Source organism: Anomaloglossus baeobatrachus, chromosome 5 (genome assembly GCF_048569485.1).
Source record: "Anomaloglossus baeobatrachus isolate aAnoBae1 chromosome 5, aAnoBae1.hap1, whole genome shotgun sequence".
Classification (NCBI taxonomy): Eukaryota; Metazoa; Chordata; class Amphibia; order Anura; family Aromobatidae; genus Anomaloglossus; species Anomaloglossus baeobatrachus.
In genome coordinates this window covers 74,293,599-74,313,320 of record NC_134357.1, presented here as the reverse complement: position 1 = coordinate 74,313,320, position 19,722 = coordinate 74,293,599, and the positions used below count along the sequence as shown (strand labels likewise).

Here is a 19,722-nt window from a genome sequence, read left to right as displayed (position 1 = left end):
TGCCCAATCCAGCCCTGGAAGTGATCTGTATATGGTTGGCTGCATTTGGGCTGAAACCCGAACTGCCCAATTAGTGACTTCCAATGGGGTTCAGGTCAAGTCTGGATCCCAAACTGAACTTTATCTAAAGGCCCCGTCACACACAGAGATAAATCTTTGGCAAATCTGTGGTTGAAGTGAAATCATGGACATATTGTTCCATTTGTACACAGCCACAAACCTGGCACTGATTGTCCACAATTTCACTGCAACCACAGATCTGCCGCAGATTTATCTCTGTGTTTGACAGGGCCTTTAGACCGGTGTCACACTTGCGATTGCCTCGCGTGTATCTCGCGCGAGTTTCGAGCTGCATCAGCCGTCACGGACTCACACTCTGTTCACAGGAGCGAGTTGGCTGCATAGAGATGCATGCAACCGACCCGCTCCTGTGAGCAGAGTGTGAGTCTGTGATGGGTGATCCACTGGGAAAGTCACGTGAGATACACGCGAGGCAATCGCAAGTGTGACACCGGTCTAATTGAACTCACCGAACGGAACTTCCATGCTTTTGCTCAGCTCTAGTCAAGAGGACTCCAAAAGAGAATAGTTAAGGACCATGCCCAGTTGGGTAAAAAGACTAGATTTATACACATGAAAGAGGGGTCTTATCTCAGGAATGGGTACAGGCAAGAAAATAAGAAAGACAATACCAGATGCAGGAGAACAGCAACATTTACACCAAGGCTGAAAATTACATATCGAATGGTAAATGATAGATACTTTTTAATTGAATTGCCTGATCACTTTTGAGCAAGAAGTTGACAATTCAAACCCTTTTTATTGCACAGATCAGATTCTTCTTAATATGTTTGCTTTAAAAAAGTGGATGAATATTCATCAGTAGTTTTCTAGAATGTCAGGAAACCTTATATAAGAACAAGGAACATTCTCCGTGCACCAGGATTCCCTTCAAACGTGACAAACCTGTTTTATTATTCAGTACTTACATCGATTAAACCAACAATACTCTGCAATCATCTCCTTGTACGCAGGGTACATCCCCATCTCCTGTAAGGTACAGGTGGACACAAAGAGTTACGAAGATAATAAAATACACATGGACCTGCAAATTTGAGATGAGCTGCAGAAAGTAAAACCTGATAGGCCTGTTTGATGAATAATACATCGCTCTTCACAGATGAAACCGTAGACACAGAGCCTTAAGTAAGTGACCCTACAGTGCCTTGAGACGCAGCCTGCGTAATGCTTGATTATACCCTTCCCTTTATGGAGGAGGTAATTAGTGGTAAGTCACTTACCCAGGAACAGGCACGGGTTTTCACTAATCACTCCAACACTGAGACATGTCACTCAAAGTTTTTTTTTTTGTTGTTCAGAAAAATATTATGTTTCTAAGAATATGTATTATGATGTAAGGTTATCATTTTTTCTAACTTATCAACCACTTATGTCAGAAATATTAAGGCTATGACTGCACTTTGCGTCGAGGTAGTTTCAGTTCTAAACGCATTCTCTGGCAGAAATGGTTTTTGCCAAAGTTGCTTTTGACCACAAAAACGCGGTAAATACGCGTGCATTTTTACTGCGTTTTAGCCGCGTTTTCAGCGCTTTATACCTGCTTTTCCATTGCTTCAAGTCAGATGCGTTTTGATTAAAGAGACACTACTAAATAAAGTTTTAACATACAAACACTAAGGAAAAAGGAAAAAAAAAGAAAACAAATATAATTATTTAACCCCTTAACGACCGCGGGCAGTAAAATTACGTCCTAAATGTCATAATGTTACTGCCCACGGTCCTCCGGCTTCAGCATGCCACGATCGGCACACATCTCAGCTGATTTTCACAGCTGAGATGTGTGCCTGCTAGGCACGAGCAGAATCGTTATCTGCTCGTGCCGATTAACCCCTTATATGGCGCTGTCAATATGTGACAGCGCCATTATAAGCGCGATCGCGGTAAAGTTTTACTTACCGCCCGATACCGGAAGTCACGTGACGCGATCACGTGACTTCCGATAGTTGTCATGATAGCACAGGGTCATGTGATGACTCCTGTACTACACCTGACTTGCTTTCACTTTCGCTGTGCCCGGGGCACAGCAAAAGAGAAAGAGAGCGTATCTGCTGTTTACAGCCTTGTAGCTGTGATCAGCAGATACTGCAGAGAGATCAGAATGCTGATCGCAATAGCCCCCTAGGGGGACTAGTAAAATAAAAAAAAAAAATTAAAAAAAAGTTTTAAAAAATTTAAAAAAAACAAAAAAACCTAAAAGTTCAAATCACCCCCCATTCGCCCCATTGAAAATTAAAGGGTTAAAAAAATAAAAAATATACACACATTTGGTATCGCCGCGTTCAGAAACGCCCGATCTATCAAAATATAAAATCAATTAATCTGATCAGTATACGGCGTAGCGGCAAAAAAATTCCAAACGCCAAAACGACGTTTTTTTGTCGCCACAACTTTTGCGCAAAATGCAATAAGAGGCAATCAAAACGTAGCATCTGCGCAAAAATGGTACCGTTAAAAATGTCAGCTCGAGACGCAAAAAATAAGCCGTCAGTGAGCCATAGATCCCGAAAAATGAGAACGCTACGGGTCACGGAATATGGCGTAAAACGTGCGCCACTTTTTTCGGACAAACTTCCGATTTTTTTTTAACCCCTTATATAAAAGTAAACCTATACATGTTTGGTGTCTACGAACTCGCACTGACCTGAGGCATCACACCCACACATCAGTTTTACCATATAGTGAACACAGTGAATAAAATATCTCAAAAACCATAGTGCTATCGCACTTTTTTTGCAATTTTTCTGCATTTGGAATTTTTTTGCCGTTTTCCAGTACACTATAGGGTAAAACTGATTGTTTCATTTAAAAGTACAGCTCGTTCCGCAAAAAATGAGCCCTCACATGACCATATTGACTGAAAAATAAAAAAGTTACGTCTCTCAGAAAAAGAATGGCGAAAAAAAAAACGGAAAGCGAAAAATTGGCCGGTCGTGAAGGGGTTAAATCATAAAGATAATAGATATATTTAATATAATTATAGCGGTTTTATACTATTTATGGCTAAAATAACAATAAATTAATATTTTTCATTAATTTAATTGTCGGACTATGTGTGTGTGTAAAGGGACATATCATTCCAATATTTTGAATATGCTTTCTGCAGCTAAAAAGCAGGTAAAACGCTGGAATTTTGATGTTTCTTGCTTTTTGCAACTTCTCATTGACTTCAATGTTAGCAAAACGCAGCCCAAATGGCAAAAACAATTGACATGCTGCTTCTTTGAATGTTGAGTTTTTGCCCAAAATTATGCAAATTAAATGCAGCATTTTGAACAGCAAAGTGCGCACAAGAAATCCCTATTTCCCATAGACTTTGCTTGAAAATCAAAACGCATGCATTTTGGCATGAAAATGCTGCAAGTAAAAACGCAAAGTGCACACAGAGCCTAATAGTTGTAGCTGATCCAGCCACCTACTCTGAAAATGAAGGGATCACCAAGCCTAGTTTTAAATGTGTTTTCCCATGAACACAGTTGATTTTAATCAATAGATATTGGAGTAATATTAAGTTTCACAATTGGATGTGTTTAAAAAAAGTGTTCAAATACAACAAGGCAAAAAAGAAATTGATGAATAGGGACCTATGTGTTTGGTATTGTGCCACCCCTGTAGCAGTCGGGCTGCTCGGATCCGGGGTTGCTGTGGCTCGAGGGTCTCTGGACCCGGGGGCTTGCGGCCACTCAAAAGGAAGGGGGGGAGTATTTACAGGGGAAAAGTGTTTGTGAAGCCACCCATGGTTTGCAGTAAGGGGAGTACCGCCGCCGCCGATGGCAGTACCTGGGGGAGATGGAGTGGGGCAGCCAGATGATGTTCCCTCCATGGGTAGGGGAGACCCCGGGACACTAGAGATATAGGTGGCGGGTAGCGCTGTGCAGGCTATCCGGGCAGGCAGGACTCAGGGAGAGCAGTGTACTCACTTAGGCTGTGTGGATGTTGGTGCAACCATTAAGCAGACTCTGACACAGGAGTAAACCAAGTCTCTGGGTGCTGCTGCCACTTTGGGGAGCTCATCTGGGAATCCGTCCCCGCTGGTATTGCTTAGTGGTCCGGAGCCTGCTTCCATGCACATGTAGATAGATGTTTCTGAGTGACACCTCGGCCTGAAGCGGCCAGGGTCTCGCTCCCTATATTTGAATAGGGGAGCTGTGCTCTCGATGGCTGACACTTGCGATTTCAGTGGGCCGCATAAGCTGGAAAGCCCTATCCCCCTCATTGTGTTGGTGCCTTTGATCTCTGAGCTCTTGGGGAAAGTTCATAAAGAGACTATCCTCCACAGGTGAATTACCAGGTTGTGTGAAGCTACTCCCTGATCTAGGGTCCTGTACCCCGCCGTGCTCGGCATTGGTCCGGTTACTGGACTTTCCAGTGCCGACCGTTCTCCAAAACTAAGTGTGGGCACCCTTCTCCAATACCCTGTGACTGGGTCTCCGACTCCTCCGGTCCTAGACCACCGTCTGCGACCCAACCATGGTCACGCAGGGAGCTACAACTCCCTCAGCTCCTCACTCTCTGAAGGTTACTCCTCGACTTCATGGAGCTACTGCTCCCAGCTCCTCACTCTTTGGGAGCTACTCCTGAACTGACTATGTTCCTCCCACCAGTCTGCCTGACCCCTAGGCGGGTGGCCCTTTTCCAGCTAGACCACCCACTGGTGTGCCTGACAGGGTGTGGTGTGAGGTGTGGTTAGGATTTGAGTGCTGATGGAAGCAACACCAGTAGTTAGGATCCTAGAACCATGGAGGATGAGTTCTGCACCATAAGAAAAAGGGGTGCAGTTCCCTGTGACACCCTGATAGAGTCACTTAATGTATTAAAAAACAAGGAAAATATTCTAAGCCCTCATATGGCCAAGTTGACCAAAAAATGCAAAATATATTGAAAAAGGTCAGAAAAAACTAAAGTACAAAAAAATAAATGAACTATGTCCTTAAGTGGTTAAAGGGATTTTCCCACAAAGTTCATTTAAACCTCTTCATGCCGTGGCCATTTTCATTTTTTTCAGTTTCATTTTTACCTGCTAGTACATTTGCTATTTGACCTTTTGTGCCTAATGGCTGTTTTTGGTGAGCTTTTTTACTTTTTTCCATACCAAATATATGTATTTTTTTTTTTAAATGTTTTATTTCCAATGGGACAAACTTTTGTGTTTTTTATTTGCACGGAAAGATGTGAACCAGCATCAAAGGCAGGGACATGACCTTTGATGTAAATATATGTCAAAGGTCATGGAGGTGTTAGGGCGGCATGACACGGGACGATATATCGTGCGATCGCACCCGCCCCCGTCATTTGAGCGTCACGGGCAATTAGTTGCTCGTAGCGCACAAAGTCGTTTACCCCCGTCACACGTACTTACCTCCCGAATAACCTCGCTGTGGGCGGCGAACATCCTCTCCCTGAAGGGCGAGGGACGTTCGGCGTCACAGCGACGTCACACAGCGGCCGCCCAATAGAAGCAGAGGGGCGGAGATGAGTGGGACGTAACATCCCGCCCACCTCCTTCCTTCCGCATTGCCGGCGGGACGCTGGTAAGTTGCGTTTGTCGTTCCCGGGGTGTCACACGGAGTGATGTGTGCTGCCTCGGGAACGACGAACAACCGGCGCACAGAAGGAGGAACGTCATTATGAAAATTAACGAAGTGTCAACGAGCAACGATAAGGTGAGTATTTTTGCTCGTTCACAGTCGTTTGTAGCTGTCACACGCTACGACATCTCTAACGATGCCGGATGTGTGTCACTAACGACGTGACCGCGAGGACATATCGCCCGATGTATCGTAGCGTGTGACGCCGCCCTTAAAGTAAATTATAATTGATAGATCTTGGAATAATAATAAGTTGAACAATTGGATGTGTTTAAAAAAAAATGTTCCTGTGCTGAGATAATCTTATATATGTGTCCCTGCTATGTACTGTGTAATGGCCGTGTGTGAACGTACAGGAACATGGTCTGATCATACCACATCTCCTGGGCTGGGGAGGATGCAAAAAAGTATAAAGACATTACAGAATGGGATTACAAATTATTCTTCCTGTGAGGTAAAACACATTTAAAAAACAGGCTTTACCTCACAAATAGAATCAGCTATGATCCCGTGCTGTGCTATCTGTCTTTTCTGTCCGTCCCTGCCCAGGAGATGTGGTATGATCAGACCTTGTCCCTGTACGGTCAGACATGGCCATTACACAGTACATAGCAGGAACACATATATAAGATTATCTCAGCCTAGGAACATTTTTTTAAACTCATCCAATTGTGGAAATTATTATTATTCCAAGATCTAATGATTAAAATTAAGTTTCACACCTTTCGACCTTTGACATATATTTACGTCAAAGGTCTTGTCCCTGCCTTTGATGCGGGTTCACATTTTTCCCTGCAAATAAAGTTAAAAAACACAAGTTTGCCCACTTGGAAATAAAACTTTTTTTTAAAATACACATATTTGGTATGGTGAAATAGCACATGCACTAGCAGTTAAAAACGAAAATGAAAAAAAGGAAAATGAAGCCATTTAAATAAACTTTGTGGGAAAATCCTTTAAAAATTTTAGGACATAGTCAATTTCTGTGCTTTAGCTTTTTTCTGCCCTTTTTTTTTATAAACTTTACATTTTATGGTCAACTTGGCCATATGAGGGCTTAGAATATTTCCCTTGTTTTTTTAGTACATTAATTGGCAAAATATATAGTGTTATTAAAAAAAAAAACGAGGCGAAATGGTGAACCTTCCATGCTCTCGCCCTCAATTCTTTTTATTGTGCAGTTATACCAAACACAAACACATAGGGCCCTATTCATCAATTTCTTTTTTGCCTTGTTGTATTTAAATTTGTTTTGCCTAATTCTTTAGAATGGTGTACGTTGGAAATGAATTTGGCACAAAGTAAAGAATGATCTTCATTTTGAATTTTGACCGTTTTTTGCAATTTTCCCAGCACCAAAAGTTGTAAATCCTTTAAAAAGTTGCACATTTCTCTAAAAATGTGACAAATTTAAAAACATTGTCTGAAATCTTACTATAGACAGGAATTTGAGTGATATGACATGACTCTTCTGAACAAAAGTAAGGGTATGACCGCACTTTGCGTTTCCACCTGCGTTTCAGGTGCTTTTTAGGTCCGTTTTGAACTGCAGCGTTTTCAGGCCAAAAGGCATGTGTTTTGATTTTCCAGCAATGTCTATGGAAAATGTAGATTTCCTGTCCGCACTTTGCGTTTTAAAACGCTGCGTTTAATTTGCATAATTTGTGGCAAAAACCACGCGTTCAAAGAAGCAGCATGTCAATTGTTTTTGCCATTTCTGCAGCGTTTTGCTAACATTGAAGTCAATGAGAAGTGTCAAAAAGCAAGAAACATACAAATTCCAGCGTTTTACCTACTTTTTAGGTGCAGAAACATTGCGTTTTCGACTTCAAAACGCATGCTTTTCAGACATTAAAATAATGGAATAATATGTCCCTTTACACACACACACACACACACATAGTCCTACAATTAAATTAATGAAAATTATGATTTTATTGCTATTTTAGCAATAAATATTATAAAACCGCTATAATTTCATGAAATATAACTATTTTCTTTATTATTTAAAAAACTATATATGTTTTGCTTTTTTTTCTATTTTTTCATTCTGTTTGACTATTTAATCTTTATTTAGTGGTGTCTTGATGTTCAAAACGCATCTGTCAAAATGCAAGGGAAAAAGCATGGAAAAAGCACTAAATATGCATCTAAAACGCGGTAAATATGCATGCGTTTTTGGCGCTAAATTTCTAAATAAATTAAGGCCAAAATGTGCGTTTACAACTGCAAGTAAGACGACACAAAGTGCGGTCATACCCTTAAGAGAAAAACATATACAGAATAAGGCCCGAATACTAGAGCGACTATAAATGAGCAAACTACTCCAGAAAGGTGGAAAAATAGCTATGATGAATCGGGGCCATAGATTTCAATATTACTTTAGAGGTGTAAAAATAAATTCAAGTTTGTAAAAAAAATTTGGTTTAACTTCTTTAATTTTCCTCAATTAGAGCTTGTTTTTTTGTGTCCTGTTCTCTAGTTTTTATGTATAACAGTTCAGAGTACATATGAGGTTTTGATCTCTTTATATTGCAATTTTGGAAGGAGATGTAGCAACCGAAAAACAGCAATTCTGCTGTTTATATTTCATTTGTTGTTACACCACTTACCATATGGAATTAATTAATTTTATATATTGATAGATTAGATATTTATGACTGTGGAAATCCCAAATAAGTGTATATATATATATATATATATATATAATTGCCTTATTCTGTCTGTCTGTCTGTCTGTCTGTCTGTCTGTCATGCTCCAAAATTGTGTCCTTACGGTGACACAAAGCTGATTGGCCACTGGGCTCGCCATGGCCCCGCCCCCCACACGGATTGGCCTCTCGCCCCGGCTCTCTGCAGGCCCCGCCCCCCTCACGCAATGCACGCTCGCTCTGGCCCAACTGACACGGAGCTCCGACTCCCAGGTGAGTACACACACACACATCAGATCACACTCACTCTCACACACACCTCACACATCACATCCACACACTCACAACATCCTGGGATATCGCTTGCTTCTACACCGGCTCCGTCACGATCCCAGCAGCGCCAGACATAACCTTGCGATGCTGGGATCTTGACGGAGCCCGTGAACGCTGGTAACCATTATACACATCGGGTAACTAAGGTCCCTTGGTTACCCGATGTGTATCATAGTTACCAGTGTACACCAGCTCCGTCACGATCCCAGCAGCGCCAGACATAACCTTGCGATGCTGGGATCTTGACGGAGCCCGTGAACGCTGGTAACCATTATACACATCGGGTAACTAAGGTCCCTTAGTTACCCGATGTGTATCATAGTTACCAGTGTACACCGGCTCCCGGTACACATGTGCAGGGAGCCGGCATTATACTCCTCTCCCCCCAGGACTACTCCTCCTATTACAGTCCTCCTATTATACTCCTCTCTGAGTATAATAGGAGAACTATTATAGCATGGGGGATGTAGCACAATGGGGAGTGTGCAGCATGGGGGATGTAGCACGATGGGGGGTGCGCAGCATGGGGGATGTAGCACGATGGGGTGCGCAGCATGGGGGATGTAGCACGATGGGGAGTGCGCAGCATGGGGGATGTAGCACGATGGGGAGTGCGCAGCATGGGGGATGTAGCACGATGGGGGGTGCGCAGCATGGGGGATGGAGCACGATGGGGGGTGCGCAGCATGGGGGATGTAGCACGATGGGGAGTGCGCAGCATGGGGGATGTAGCACGATGGGGAGTGCGCAGCATGGGGGATGTAGTACGATGGGGAGTGCGCAGCATGGGGGATCTAGCACGATGGGGAGTGTGCAGCATGGGGGATGTAGCATGATGGGGAGTGCGCAGCATGGGGGATGTAGCACGATGGGGAGTGCGCAGCATGGGAGATGTAGCACGATGGGGAGGTGCGCAGCATGGGGGATGTAGCACGATGGGGAGTGCACAGCATGGGGGATGTAGCACGATGGGGAGTGCGCAGCATGGCGGATGGAGCACGATGGCGGGTGCACAGCATGGGGGATGTAGCACGATGGGGGATGTAGCACGATGGGGGATGTAGCACGATGGGGGGTGCGCAGCATGGGGGATGTAGCACGATGGGGGGGTGCGCAGCATGGGGGATGGAGCATGATGGGGAGTGCGCAGCATGGAGGATGGAGCACGATGGGGAGTGCGCAGCATGGAGGATGGAGCACGATGGGGAGTGCGCAGCATGGGGGATGGAGCACGATGGGGGGTGCGCAGCATGAGGGATGGAGCACGATGGGGAATGCGCAGCATAGGGGATGGGGCATGATGGGGGGTGCGCAGCATGGGGGATGGAGCACGATGGGAGGTGCACACCTCCCCCCAACACACACACACACACACACACACAGGGAACCACAAACACCGCCATACACAGACACCCACACACACAGACAACGCTGCACACACACAACACCCAACACACAAACACCGCGGCATACATAAATATACGCACATACCGCACAACACACACATTGCACAAAACATACCTCCCCCAAAACACACCACACCCACACAAACCGCGCAACACACACACACACAACGCGACAGACACACAGCGCTCCACAAACAACGCAACACACATACAACACCGCTCTCACCCCCCGCCACACCCAGACAACACCCAGAACATGTACAGCGCCCTACACAAACACTTGGTAACTACACACAACAACATATATATATATATATATATATATATATATATATATATATATAACAAAAATCATACATGAACTACACAATACGTAAATTCTAGAATACCCGATGCGTAGAATCGGGCCACCTTCTAGTATATATATAATTTATTTAAACCCTTCACGACCTTGCGATTTTCCATTTCATTTTTTTCCTTCTTATCTTCTAAGAGTCATGACTATTTTATTTTTCCATCCCCATAGCTGTAGGAGGGCTTGTTTTCTGTGGGGCGAGCTTTACTTTTGAGTGACATCATTCATTTTATCATGATGCACTGGAAAGTGGGGGGAAAAAAACTCCAAGTGTATTGAAATTGCAAAAAAGAGCAATTCCACAATAGGTTATTTTTGTTTTTATTTACCATTTTCACCATATGATCAAACTGATGGGGAATATGATTCTCCAGATTAGTATGAGAGCGCAGATATCAAACATGTATAGTTTATTTTTTAAAATTTAAGTGCTGATATTTTGGGAGGAAATTTGTAAGAATTTTTTTTTTGCTTTCTTGACATTTTTTGAGACCTGTAATGTTTTCTTATTTTGAGATATGAGGCTTCTATGCAGCAGAAATCATGATCTCCTATGAATGTTGCTTGCAGTCAGTGTTCACAGGAGGATCGTGATGACAGACACAGGGGCCATCAGTGGATCCCCAACTGGCATGACAACACATCAGTGCCCCGCAGTCACGTCATGGCTTCACCGATGGGAATGGGTAATGACGTGCCCCCTTGCTGGAACATGTTAAATCTTGCTGTCAGAGATTGACGGCAAGATTTAACTGACTATCTCCGATCCACCTGCAGCTGTTAGAGGCGCATGACGGCTGATGAGATCAGCCATCATGTGCAGGTAAAAATTCAGGCTCAGTGTGCGAGCCCACATCAAAGGCAGGGACATGACCTTTGATATACATATATGTCAAAGCTTGTGAAGGGGTTAAATTTTAGATTTTTTTCCTTGTGATAAGGCAAAGTGTGTGATTCAAATGTTTACGATGTTATTTTTTATATATTTTTAAAAATATTTTTTTAATTTCCACTTTCTTTCAGGGACTTAAAATTGCATTTAAGGGGTTAAACAGCAGCAATCAGAGCTAGCTCTTTAACGTTTCCTCATAAGGTGTGCTTGCAGTAATTCACTATTATAAGCTTTTGGCTTGCATTTCCTACAGTTTTTCCCCTTTAAAAACTGCAGTAAATAAAAAAGTGAGCTGTTTGGCATTGTGGAACACCAGAATAGTGAACCCAATACATTGCTGGACCTTTGTAGCCTCATTCAGACATCCAATGGTCTTGTATGAGTGCTATATGTGATTTTCAATCTATGGGGTAATTCACGTCCATAATTTTTTACAGACTAAACCGGTCCACAAAAAAATTGTGTAGAAATGTCTGATTTTGATCTGAGCATTGGCTTAAAATCATCAATTCAAGTGTATGGGTCTGTGAAAAATATCAGACCAGACTCTGATGACACCGGAGTGCAATCAATTTTCACGGATTGCACATAGGATAAAGTGGAGAAACATTTTTTCTCCACACACGAGAAAAACTGATGACATTCGGACCATACTCTGATTAAAGTCTGGTAAAAGGGAATCAGCCTTTTCTTCTCATTTAAGAAAAATACTGATAACTAGTTTTGTTTCAATTTATTCTTGCGACTTGGAAACATTATTTGAGTGACTTCTCTTGCACTTTTTTTTTTTTTTTTTAAAGGGAACCTCCCAGGTCCCCAGAGTTCTGGGTGAATATCTAGAATTCCTGTCTAACCGTTCCTGTATGTAGTAGCATAGATAAAGATATCTTTAGAAAAAAGTATTTCTAAAGATCCTTTATGATATGCTAATGAGCGCAGGGACTAGTCGCAAGGGTGGTAGTTCCCTGACTAGTCAGCCCACCTAGCATGTTAGCACGCCCCTATGGGTGTGCTAACATGCTTTACACTGCTCAGCATCATGGCATTTGAGCTCCTTTGATGCTGGGTGTTTGCCCCCTGGCTTCAAAGACACTCCCTGCCCATGATCAGAAGTCAGTCGCACTTTTGGTCAAGCGCACTACTCAGAAGCCAGCTCCTGCGATTAGTCACAGCCCTCATTACCATATCATAAAGTATCTTTAGAAATACTTTTTCTAAAGATCTCTTTATCTATGCTATTGTATACAGGGACAGTTAGGCATGGATTAGCAAAATACACCCACAACTGCTTGTGGTTCTGAGTGTACTTGGGACCTGACAGGTTCCCTTTAAGTACAATTCATCTGTTCTGTTTATTTCAATTTCCAACTAAACCAATCTGGATTCACCTTGATTGTGAGCATAATGTGAGTTAACCCCTTTAGCACTTCGACCGCTTTACTATGGCTTATGTCTTCAAAGTTAATTCCGTTGGCTGCAAGGACTTGATCTCCAATTTTAATGCCTCTTTCTTCAGCTATTCCCCCCGAATCAACTCTGAGGACAAAACAAAAATATCATAAAATAAATAAGAGCTAAGATATAACAGACGTATAGTGATACATGGGGTAAAAGATCACAATAGATTTTATGACTTTACATCATTTTTATGGATATCCTGATAAGTCCTCAAAAATAGATGGATCCGATTTTCATCCATTTTTAAACCATGTGTCCATTTTTATCATTAGTTTGGCATGTGCTTTTCTTACATGCAAATACGAACACTTCCAAACATCTAAATTATGAATCAGTAAAAAAAAAAAAGTTAATGACTCGGATAACAGATGGATAGAACATGTATGTGAAAAATTGATGTCCGAATGAGGCCTAATGCGGAAGCAAAAAAAAAAAAAAAGACAATAACATCTGCTAACAGCTTCCCAAATAAGCAATAGATAATGCTCCCACTGTCCGGATTGTCTGAGTTCATGTTTACCCTTTATGGCCTTATGCACACTGTCATCCTACAACCTCAGGCTCTATTCGGAGGCATACCAAGGGTTTTCATTTTGGATCTGAGATTGCTGCCATGGACTAGCACAAGGCAAACCTCTTCTGAGTGGTGATGAACTTCTCATACGTTTCGTCTTGGACAGAGAGCATCTCTACACACAGTTGTTTTACTTCTTCATAGTCATTTGTTCCTGTCTCCATTTTATACAGTTGCTTCACCATAACCCAGCTTAGCCCCACAGTACAGTCTGTAAAAATCATATCTTCATCTCACCATTCCTCCTATTAAAGGAACTGATTTGCTGGTATGTCCGAATTTAGTTTATAATTTTCTGACGTGCCAACCTGGGACACTCACAGTGTCTCACGCTTCTGTCCCATCCTGGCCTGTTACCTTAAGAGTTATAAACTCAGGGCCATATGCCTGGACTTCCTCACCAAGGACCTGTCTCTTGTTGATCACTCTGACCTGTCTCCAATAGATTACTGTGGATCTCTCTCCAGGATCTCTGTCATGGGGAATGTACTGACGGACCAGGGGTTCCAAAACTAGCCCTTAATCTCAAGACCCTACGCTGTCCCTCTTCTTGGAGGTAGGCTTGATGGTAGCCATGTCCAAGCCCCCAACATAACCCTGTCTCCTGTCCAAGCTCTGATGTTATTCCCCCCACTATGGGAGCGGGCCAGAAACCCAGAAACAAAACCCCACAGAAATGACATGGACAAGGGAGAATGAAACCTCATACACTCTGCACTCAAACACAAAGGAGACACGATATGTGTACAGGGGAATAAAGATAAGTGTAGGGAATAAACTCACAACAGGGAAACGTTCACATCATGCAGAAAAGCAACTGTTGTTCACCATGAACTGACAACTACTGAGACCGGGATCGCTGATGCTATCTTTGGTGGTCTCCTCCTGAATTCCCCAGCCTTAAATAGGAAGAGACCAGTTGTTGAAAGTAATCAGCAACCCGACTCTCAGAAGAATTGCACACTTCTCCAAAAAGGATTACCTCCTGCATGGCTGGGAGCAGTGAAACAACTCAGCCAACACCCAGCCGAGCTGAGCACTTAAGAGAGACCAAGTTGCCTGTCGAACTCTGCAATGTGATCAGAGTCCGACACCGTAGTAGTAATCCATGTGAGCGGATCCGGACAGCGCATAACAATCTCACTATCCATGGCCTCGGTCTCCTCTCCCTCTAGGGACACCCAAATCATGTGGCTCTGTTTTTCTAGCCAGACCTTAGGTCTGTCACTACTGCAAGCTGGGTCCCATCTGACCTCCTGACAGGAAACTAGCACTGTCCCTTCAGGATAGCCCCTCTCCCTCTTGGCTAGTCCCAAACATTAACTCTCACTTAGCCTACTGTCTGGCACAATACAGTCTATCACTAACAACACATATCACAATTCACATTGAAACTCATTAACACTTATCACATTATATATTATATATCATAACAATAACATTGGTGTCTTCAAGAGGAAACGGGCAGTTTATCTATCTTCTTACATCTGTGTGCTGTTGTACTGTTTCTAGCACACGTTCTCCCAAGACTGTTGATTTGTCATCCAATAGGCACAAAACATGATCCTATCAAGAAGTAAGCTGTATATCTATTAAGTTAAATATCATTGATCACAATGCTTCTGATCATGTTGGCAGTGAAACCTGCCCAAAATAAGACCTTTCTTTATTAAAGACCACCTCTTCATATAGACAAGATTTTTTGTGATGAACTTTTAGTTCAATGAAATCCTAATGCATACCAACCATCTATTTTACTAAGGCCACCCCTCTTAGAAGACCATACTTCAATATAACTTTGGGTCATTGCATCAATAAGCTTTTATTGTCTAAGCAAGGGAAAATAAATAAAAATAACACTACAATAGCTTAAAGCACATATGTCAAACTCTGGCCCACAGACTGGTTGTATTATTCTACCATTATTATACTTATTCTGTATGGAGGGCCATGTGGGACCCATTAATCTGTATAAAGGACTATGTGGAGCCCATAATACTGTATTAAGAACAATGTGGGGCCCATAATACTGTATGAAGGACTATGTAGGACCCATTAACCTGTACAGAGGACTATGTGAGGCCCATTATCCTATATGGAGGACTCTGTGGGGCACATTATTCTGTATAGAGGACTGTGTGGAGCCCATTATTATGTATTAAGGACTATGTGGGGCCCATAAAACTGTATAGAGGACTGTGTGGAGCCCATTATTATGTATTAAGGACTATGTGGGGCCCATAAAACTGTATAGAGGACTGTGTGGAGCCCATTATTATGTATTAAGGACTATGTGGGGCCCATAAAACTGTATGAAGAACAATGTGGGGCCAATAATACTGTATGAAGGACTATGTCGGACTCATTAACCTGTATGGAAGACTATGTGGGGCCCATTATTCTGTACAGAGGACGATGTGGGGCCCATTATTCTGTATGGAGGACTATGTGGGGCACATTATTCTGTATGGAGGGCTATGTGGGACCCATTAATCTGTATAAAGGACTTTGTGGGGCCCATAATACTGTATTAAGAACAATGCGGGGCCCATAATACTGTATGAAGGACTATGTGGAACCCATTAACCTGTACAAAGGACTATGTGAGGCCCATTATCCTGTATGGAGGACTCTGTGGGGCACATTATCCTGTATGGAGGACTCTGTGGGGCTCATTATCCTGTATGGAGGGCTACGTGAGGCACATGATTCTGTATGGAGAGCTATGTGGGACCCGTTAATCTGTATGTTGGACTATATGGGGCCCATTATTCTGTATGAAGCACTATGTCAGACCCATTAACCTGTATGGAAGACTATGTGGTGCCCATTATACTGTATGGAGGACTATGTGAGGCCCATTATTCTGTATGGAGGACTATGTTGGATCCATTATTCTGTATGCAGGTTGGAGATGTTCTGAGAGAAAAAAACATAGGTATTAAAATTTTAACTGCTTGACCCTTCTTTACACGAACATTATTTAAGGAGGGAGTGTCGGGAGGCCTCCATACACATTTAATGGTGGGAGGTCTTGATGAAATTGGCGGGTTTAGATGACTTTTCACTAAAATGTTTAGTGGCCTTAAGCTTACCGTTTGTGTCTTATGGGCCCATGTTTTCTCAAAAGTTAGTGAAGACTAAAGAATATACAGTCTCAAATTTTGATCAAGATTATTGGGTGCAATCTGGAAGAATAACTGAAAAACTACTGCTAAAGAAAAAAACCCCAATCTAATATAATGAAAGATGGATATGATATTAACCTTTTGTCATATTTTTACCTTTAAAGAACATTTAAAGTTGTCTTTCACAATTGTAACATGGTGGGCATAGATGCAGCAAAGTACTGTAGTCTGAAGCTTGTGGCCCCAATGCAAAATCTCCAGCAGGGCCCTCAACTATCAAGAGTCTGCAAGGCCCAAGTGTGACTGCAATCCCTGCACCCGTTAGGCCACGTGCACACAATGAGTGTTTGGTGAGTTTTACCTCAGTATTTGTAGCCAAAACCAGGAGTGGAACAATCAGAGGAAAAGTATAATAGAAACACGGGCACCATTTCTGTATTTATCACCCACTCCTGGTTTTGGCTACAAATTCTGAGGTAAAAAACTCACCAAATACTGAAGGTGTGAACATGACCTTAGAGTTACCCAACTGCACAGATGCCTTTTAGAAATGACAAGTGTTATAAATCAATGTATTAAAGAAGCCAATCTATGAAGCAAAATATGACAGCGTATGCTTGTGAAATATTCCCTTACTTGGAAACAAAGATCCCAAGTCCAAATTCTTTCCCCCCTCTAATGTTAAACCCCCAGCACGTGTCATCAGAGGATGTGTAGAGATGAACGATCCTTCTCATCCCATCTTCAGAGCTGCTGTCTGATGGCGTCGAACTCCCCTTCTCTACTATAAGTCTCTTATTCAGCACATCCACCCTGAAATTATAGATATGGAGACTCATCATCTAATATAATGATAACTCAATCACATATTCGGTAAAATAACTTAATAATAATATTAATTGACTGTTATACATAAAGGGTATGTATATTTTTGCAACCAGTTTCTTATCGCTATGGCAAACATAAAAAAACCCTAAAAATTAAAAGGTTATTCCCATCTCCCAATATGTAGTAGGTGTAATAATAATAAGAATATTAACAAATACCTCCAATTAGAAATGAAGTATAGTTTTCCTGATATAACCATGTCTCTTACCTCATGTGCAGGGCATTGCAGCTTAGATATCCATGGTTACGACCATGAGTAACTATGAGTAAAGACACACATAGCCCAAAACATGTTAGATTTAAAAATGGATTATGCTTAAATTTGAATCCTTGGAATAAACTTTTGATTTTATTACCATACGTATTGTGCTGGAAACTGCCTTTCTACCCTGTCACTATATGAGTGGTCGTAACCATGGATACATAAGCTCCTGTAATGCCCTGCACATGAGGTAAGTGACATAGCTAATCAGGAGATCTATACTACTTTTCTAATTGGAAGTATTTCTTAATATTATTATACTTTCAACATTTTCTGATAGGATCTTGAAGATGGGAATAACCTTTAAGCATCATTTTAACGTCTTGTGCATCTTGTGAGTTTACTAGTGATGTAAAATCTATTTGGGTCTGGAGTATTTGTAACGAATCCCAAAATACTATTCTGGTATTCGTCCCAAATAATAAACCTAATGCAGGTCAATAGGGTGACCCAAGCATTTTTCTTGAAGATTTCCCAGAAGAATCCTTGGGTTCCCCATTGACTTGTATTAGGTTTGTTATTTGTGACGAATACCAGAATAGTAATTTGGGATTCGTTACGAATAATCCGAACCCGAATAGAAATTATTTGCCCATCACTAGTGTTTACCGCTCCTACATGGACCTACAGTTAGGTCCAGAAATATTTGGACAGTGACACAATTTTCGCGAGTTGGGCTCTGCATGCCACCACATTGGATTTGAAATGAAACCTCTACAACAGAATTCAAGGGCAGATTGTAACGTTTAATTTGAAGGTTTGAACAAAAATATCTGATAGAAACTGTAGGAATTGTACACATTTCTTTACAAACACTCCACATTTTAGGAGGTCAAAAGTAATTGGACAAATAAACCAAACCCAAACAAAATATTTTTATTTTCAATATTTTGTTGCGAATCCTTTGGAGGCAATCACTGCCTTAAGTCTGGAACCCATGGACATCACCAAACGCTGGGTTTCCTCCTTCTTAATGCTTTGCCAGGCCTTTACAGCCGCAGCCTTCAGGTCTTGCTTGTTTGTGGGTCTTTCCGTCTTAAGTCTGGATTTGAGCAAGTGAAATGCATGCTCAATTGGGTTAAGATCTGGTGATTGACTTGGCCATTGCAGAATGTTCCACTTTTTTGCACTCATGAACTCCTCGGTAGCTTTGGCTGTATGCTTGGGGTCATTGTCCATCTGTACTATGAAGCGCCGTCCGATCAACTTTGCGGCATTTGGCTGAATCTGGGCTAAAAGTATATCCCGGTACACTTCAGAATTCATCCGGCTACTCTTGTCTGCTGTTATGTCATCAATAAACACAAGTGACCCAGTGCCATTGAAAGCCGTGCATGCCCATGCCATCACGTTGCCTCCACCATGTTTTACAGAGGATGTGGTGTGCCTTGGATCATGTGCTGTTCCCTTTCTTCTCCAAACTTTTTTCTTCCCATCATTCTGGTACAGGTTGATCTTTGTCTCATCTGTCCATAGAATACTTTTCCAGAACTGAGCTGGCTTCATGAGGTGTTTTTCAGCAAATTTAACTCTGGCCTGTCTATTTTTGGAATTGATGAATTGTTTGCATCTAGATGTGAACCCTTTGTATTTACTTTCATGGAGTCTTCTCTTTACTGTTGACTTAGAGACAGATACACCTACTTCACTGAGAGTGTTCTGGACTTCAGTTGATGTTGTGAACGGGTTCTTCTTCATCAAAGAAAGTATGTGGCGATCATCCACCACTGTTGTCATCCGTGGACGCCCAGGCCTTTTTGAGTTCCCAAGCTCACCAATCAATTCCTTTTTTCTCAGAATGTACCCGACTGTTGATTTTGCTACTCCAAGCATGTCTGCTATCTCTCTGATGGATTTTTTCTTTTTTTTTAGCCTCAGGATGTTCTGCTTCACCTCAATTGAGAGTTCCTTAGACCGCATGTTGCCTGGTCACAGCAACAGCTGCCAAATGCAAAACCACACACCTGTAATCAACCCCAGACCTTTTAACTACTTCATTGATTACAGGTTAACGAGGGAGACGCCTTCAGAGTTAATTGCAGCCCTTAGAGTCCCTTGTCCAATTACTTTTAGTCCCTTGAAAAAGAGGAGGCTATGCATTACAGAGCTA

At 42.1% G+C, this 19,722-nt stretch overlaps 1 protein-coding gene across 2 annotated transcripts in view; it reads right to left on the bottom strand.

The window, feature by feature from the left end:
- Positions 1-19,722, bottom strand: part of PDZD7 (PDZ domain containing 7) — a 133,776-nt gene that overhangs the window by 83,941 nt on the left and 30,113 nt on the right. For both annotated transcript variants that reach the window (XM_075352312.1, XM_075352313.1), the window contains exons 5-7: positions 17,099-17,275; positions 12,691-12,838; positions 990-1,050 (exon numbers count right to left, since the gene is read on the bottom strand). In XM_075352312.1, coding sequence (XP_075208427.1) covers positions 990-1,050; positions 12,691-12,838; positions 17,099-17,275 — 386 coding nt within the window. The remainder of the gene's footprint in view (positions 1-989; positions 1,051-12,690; positions 12,839-17,098; positions 17,276-19,722) is intronic.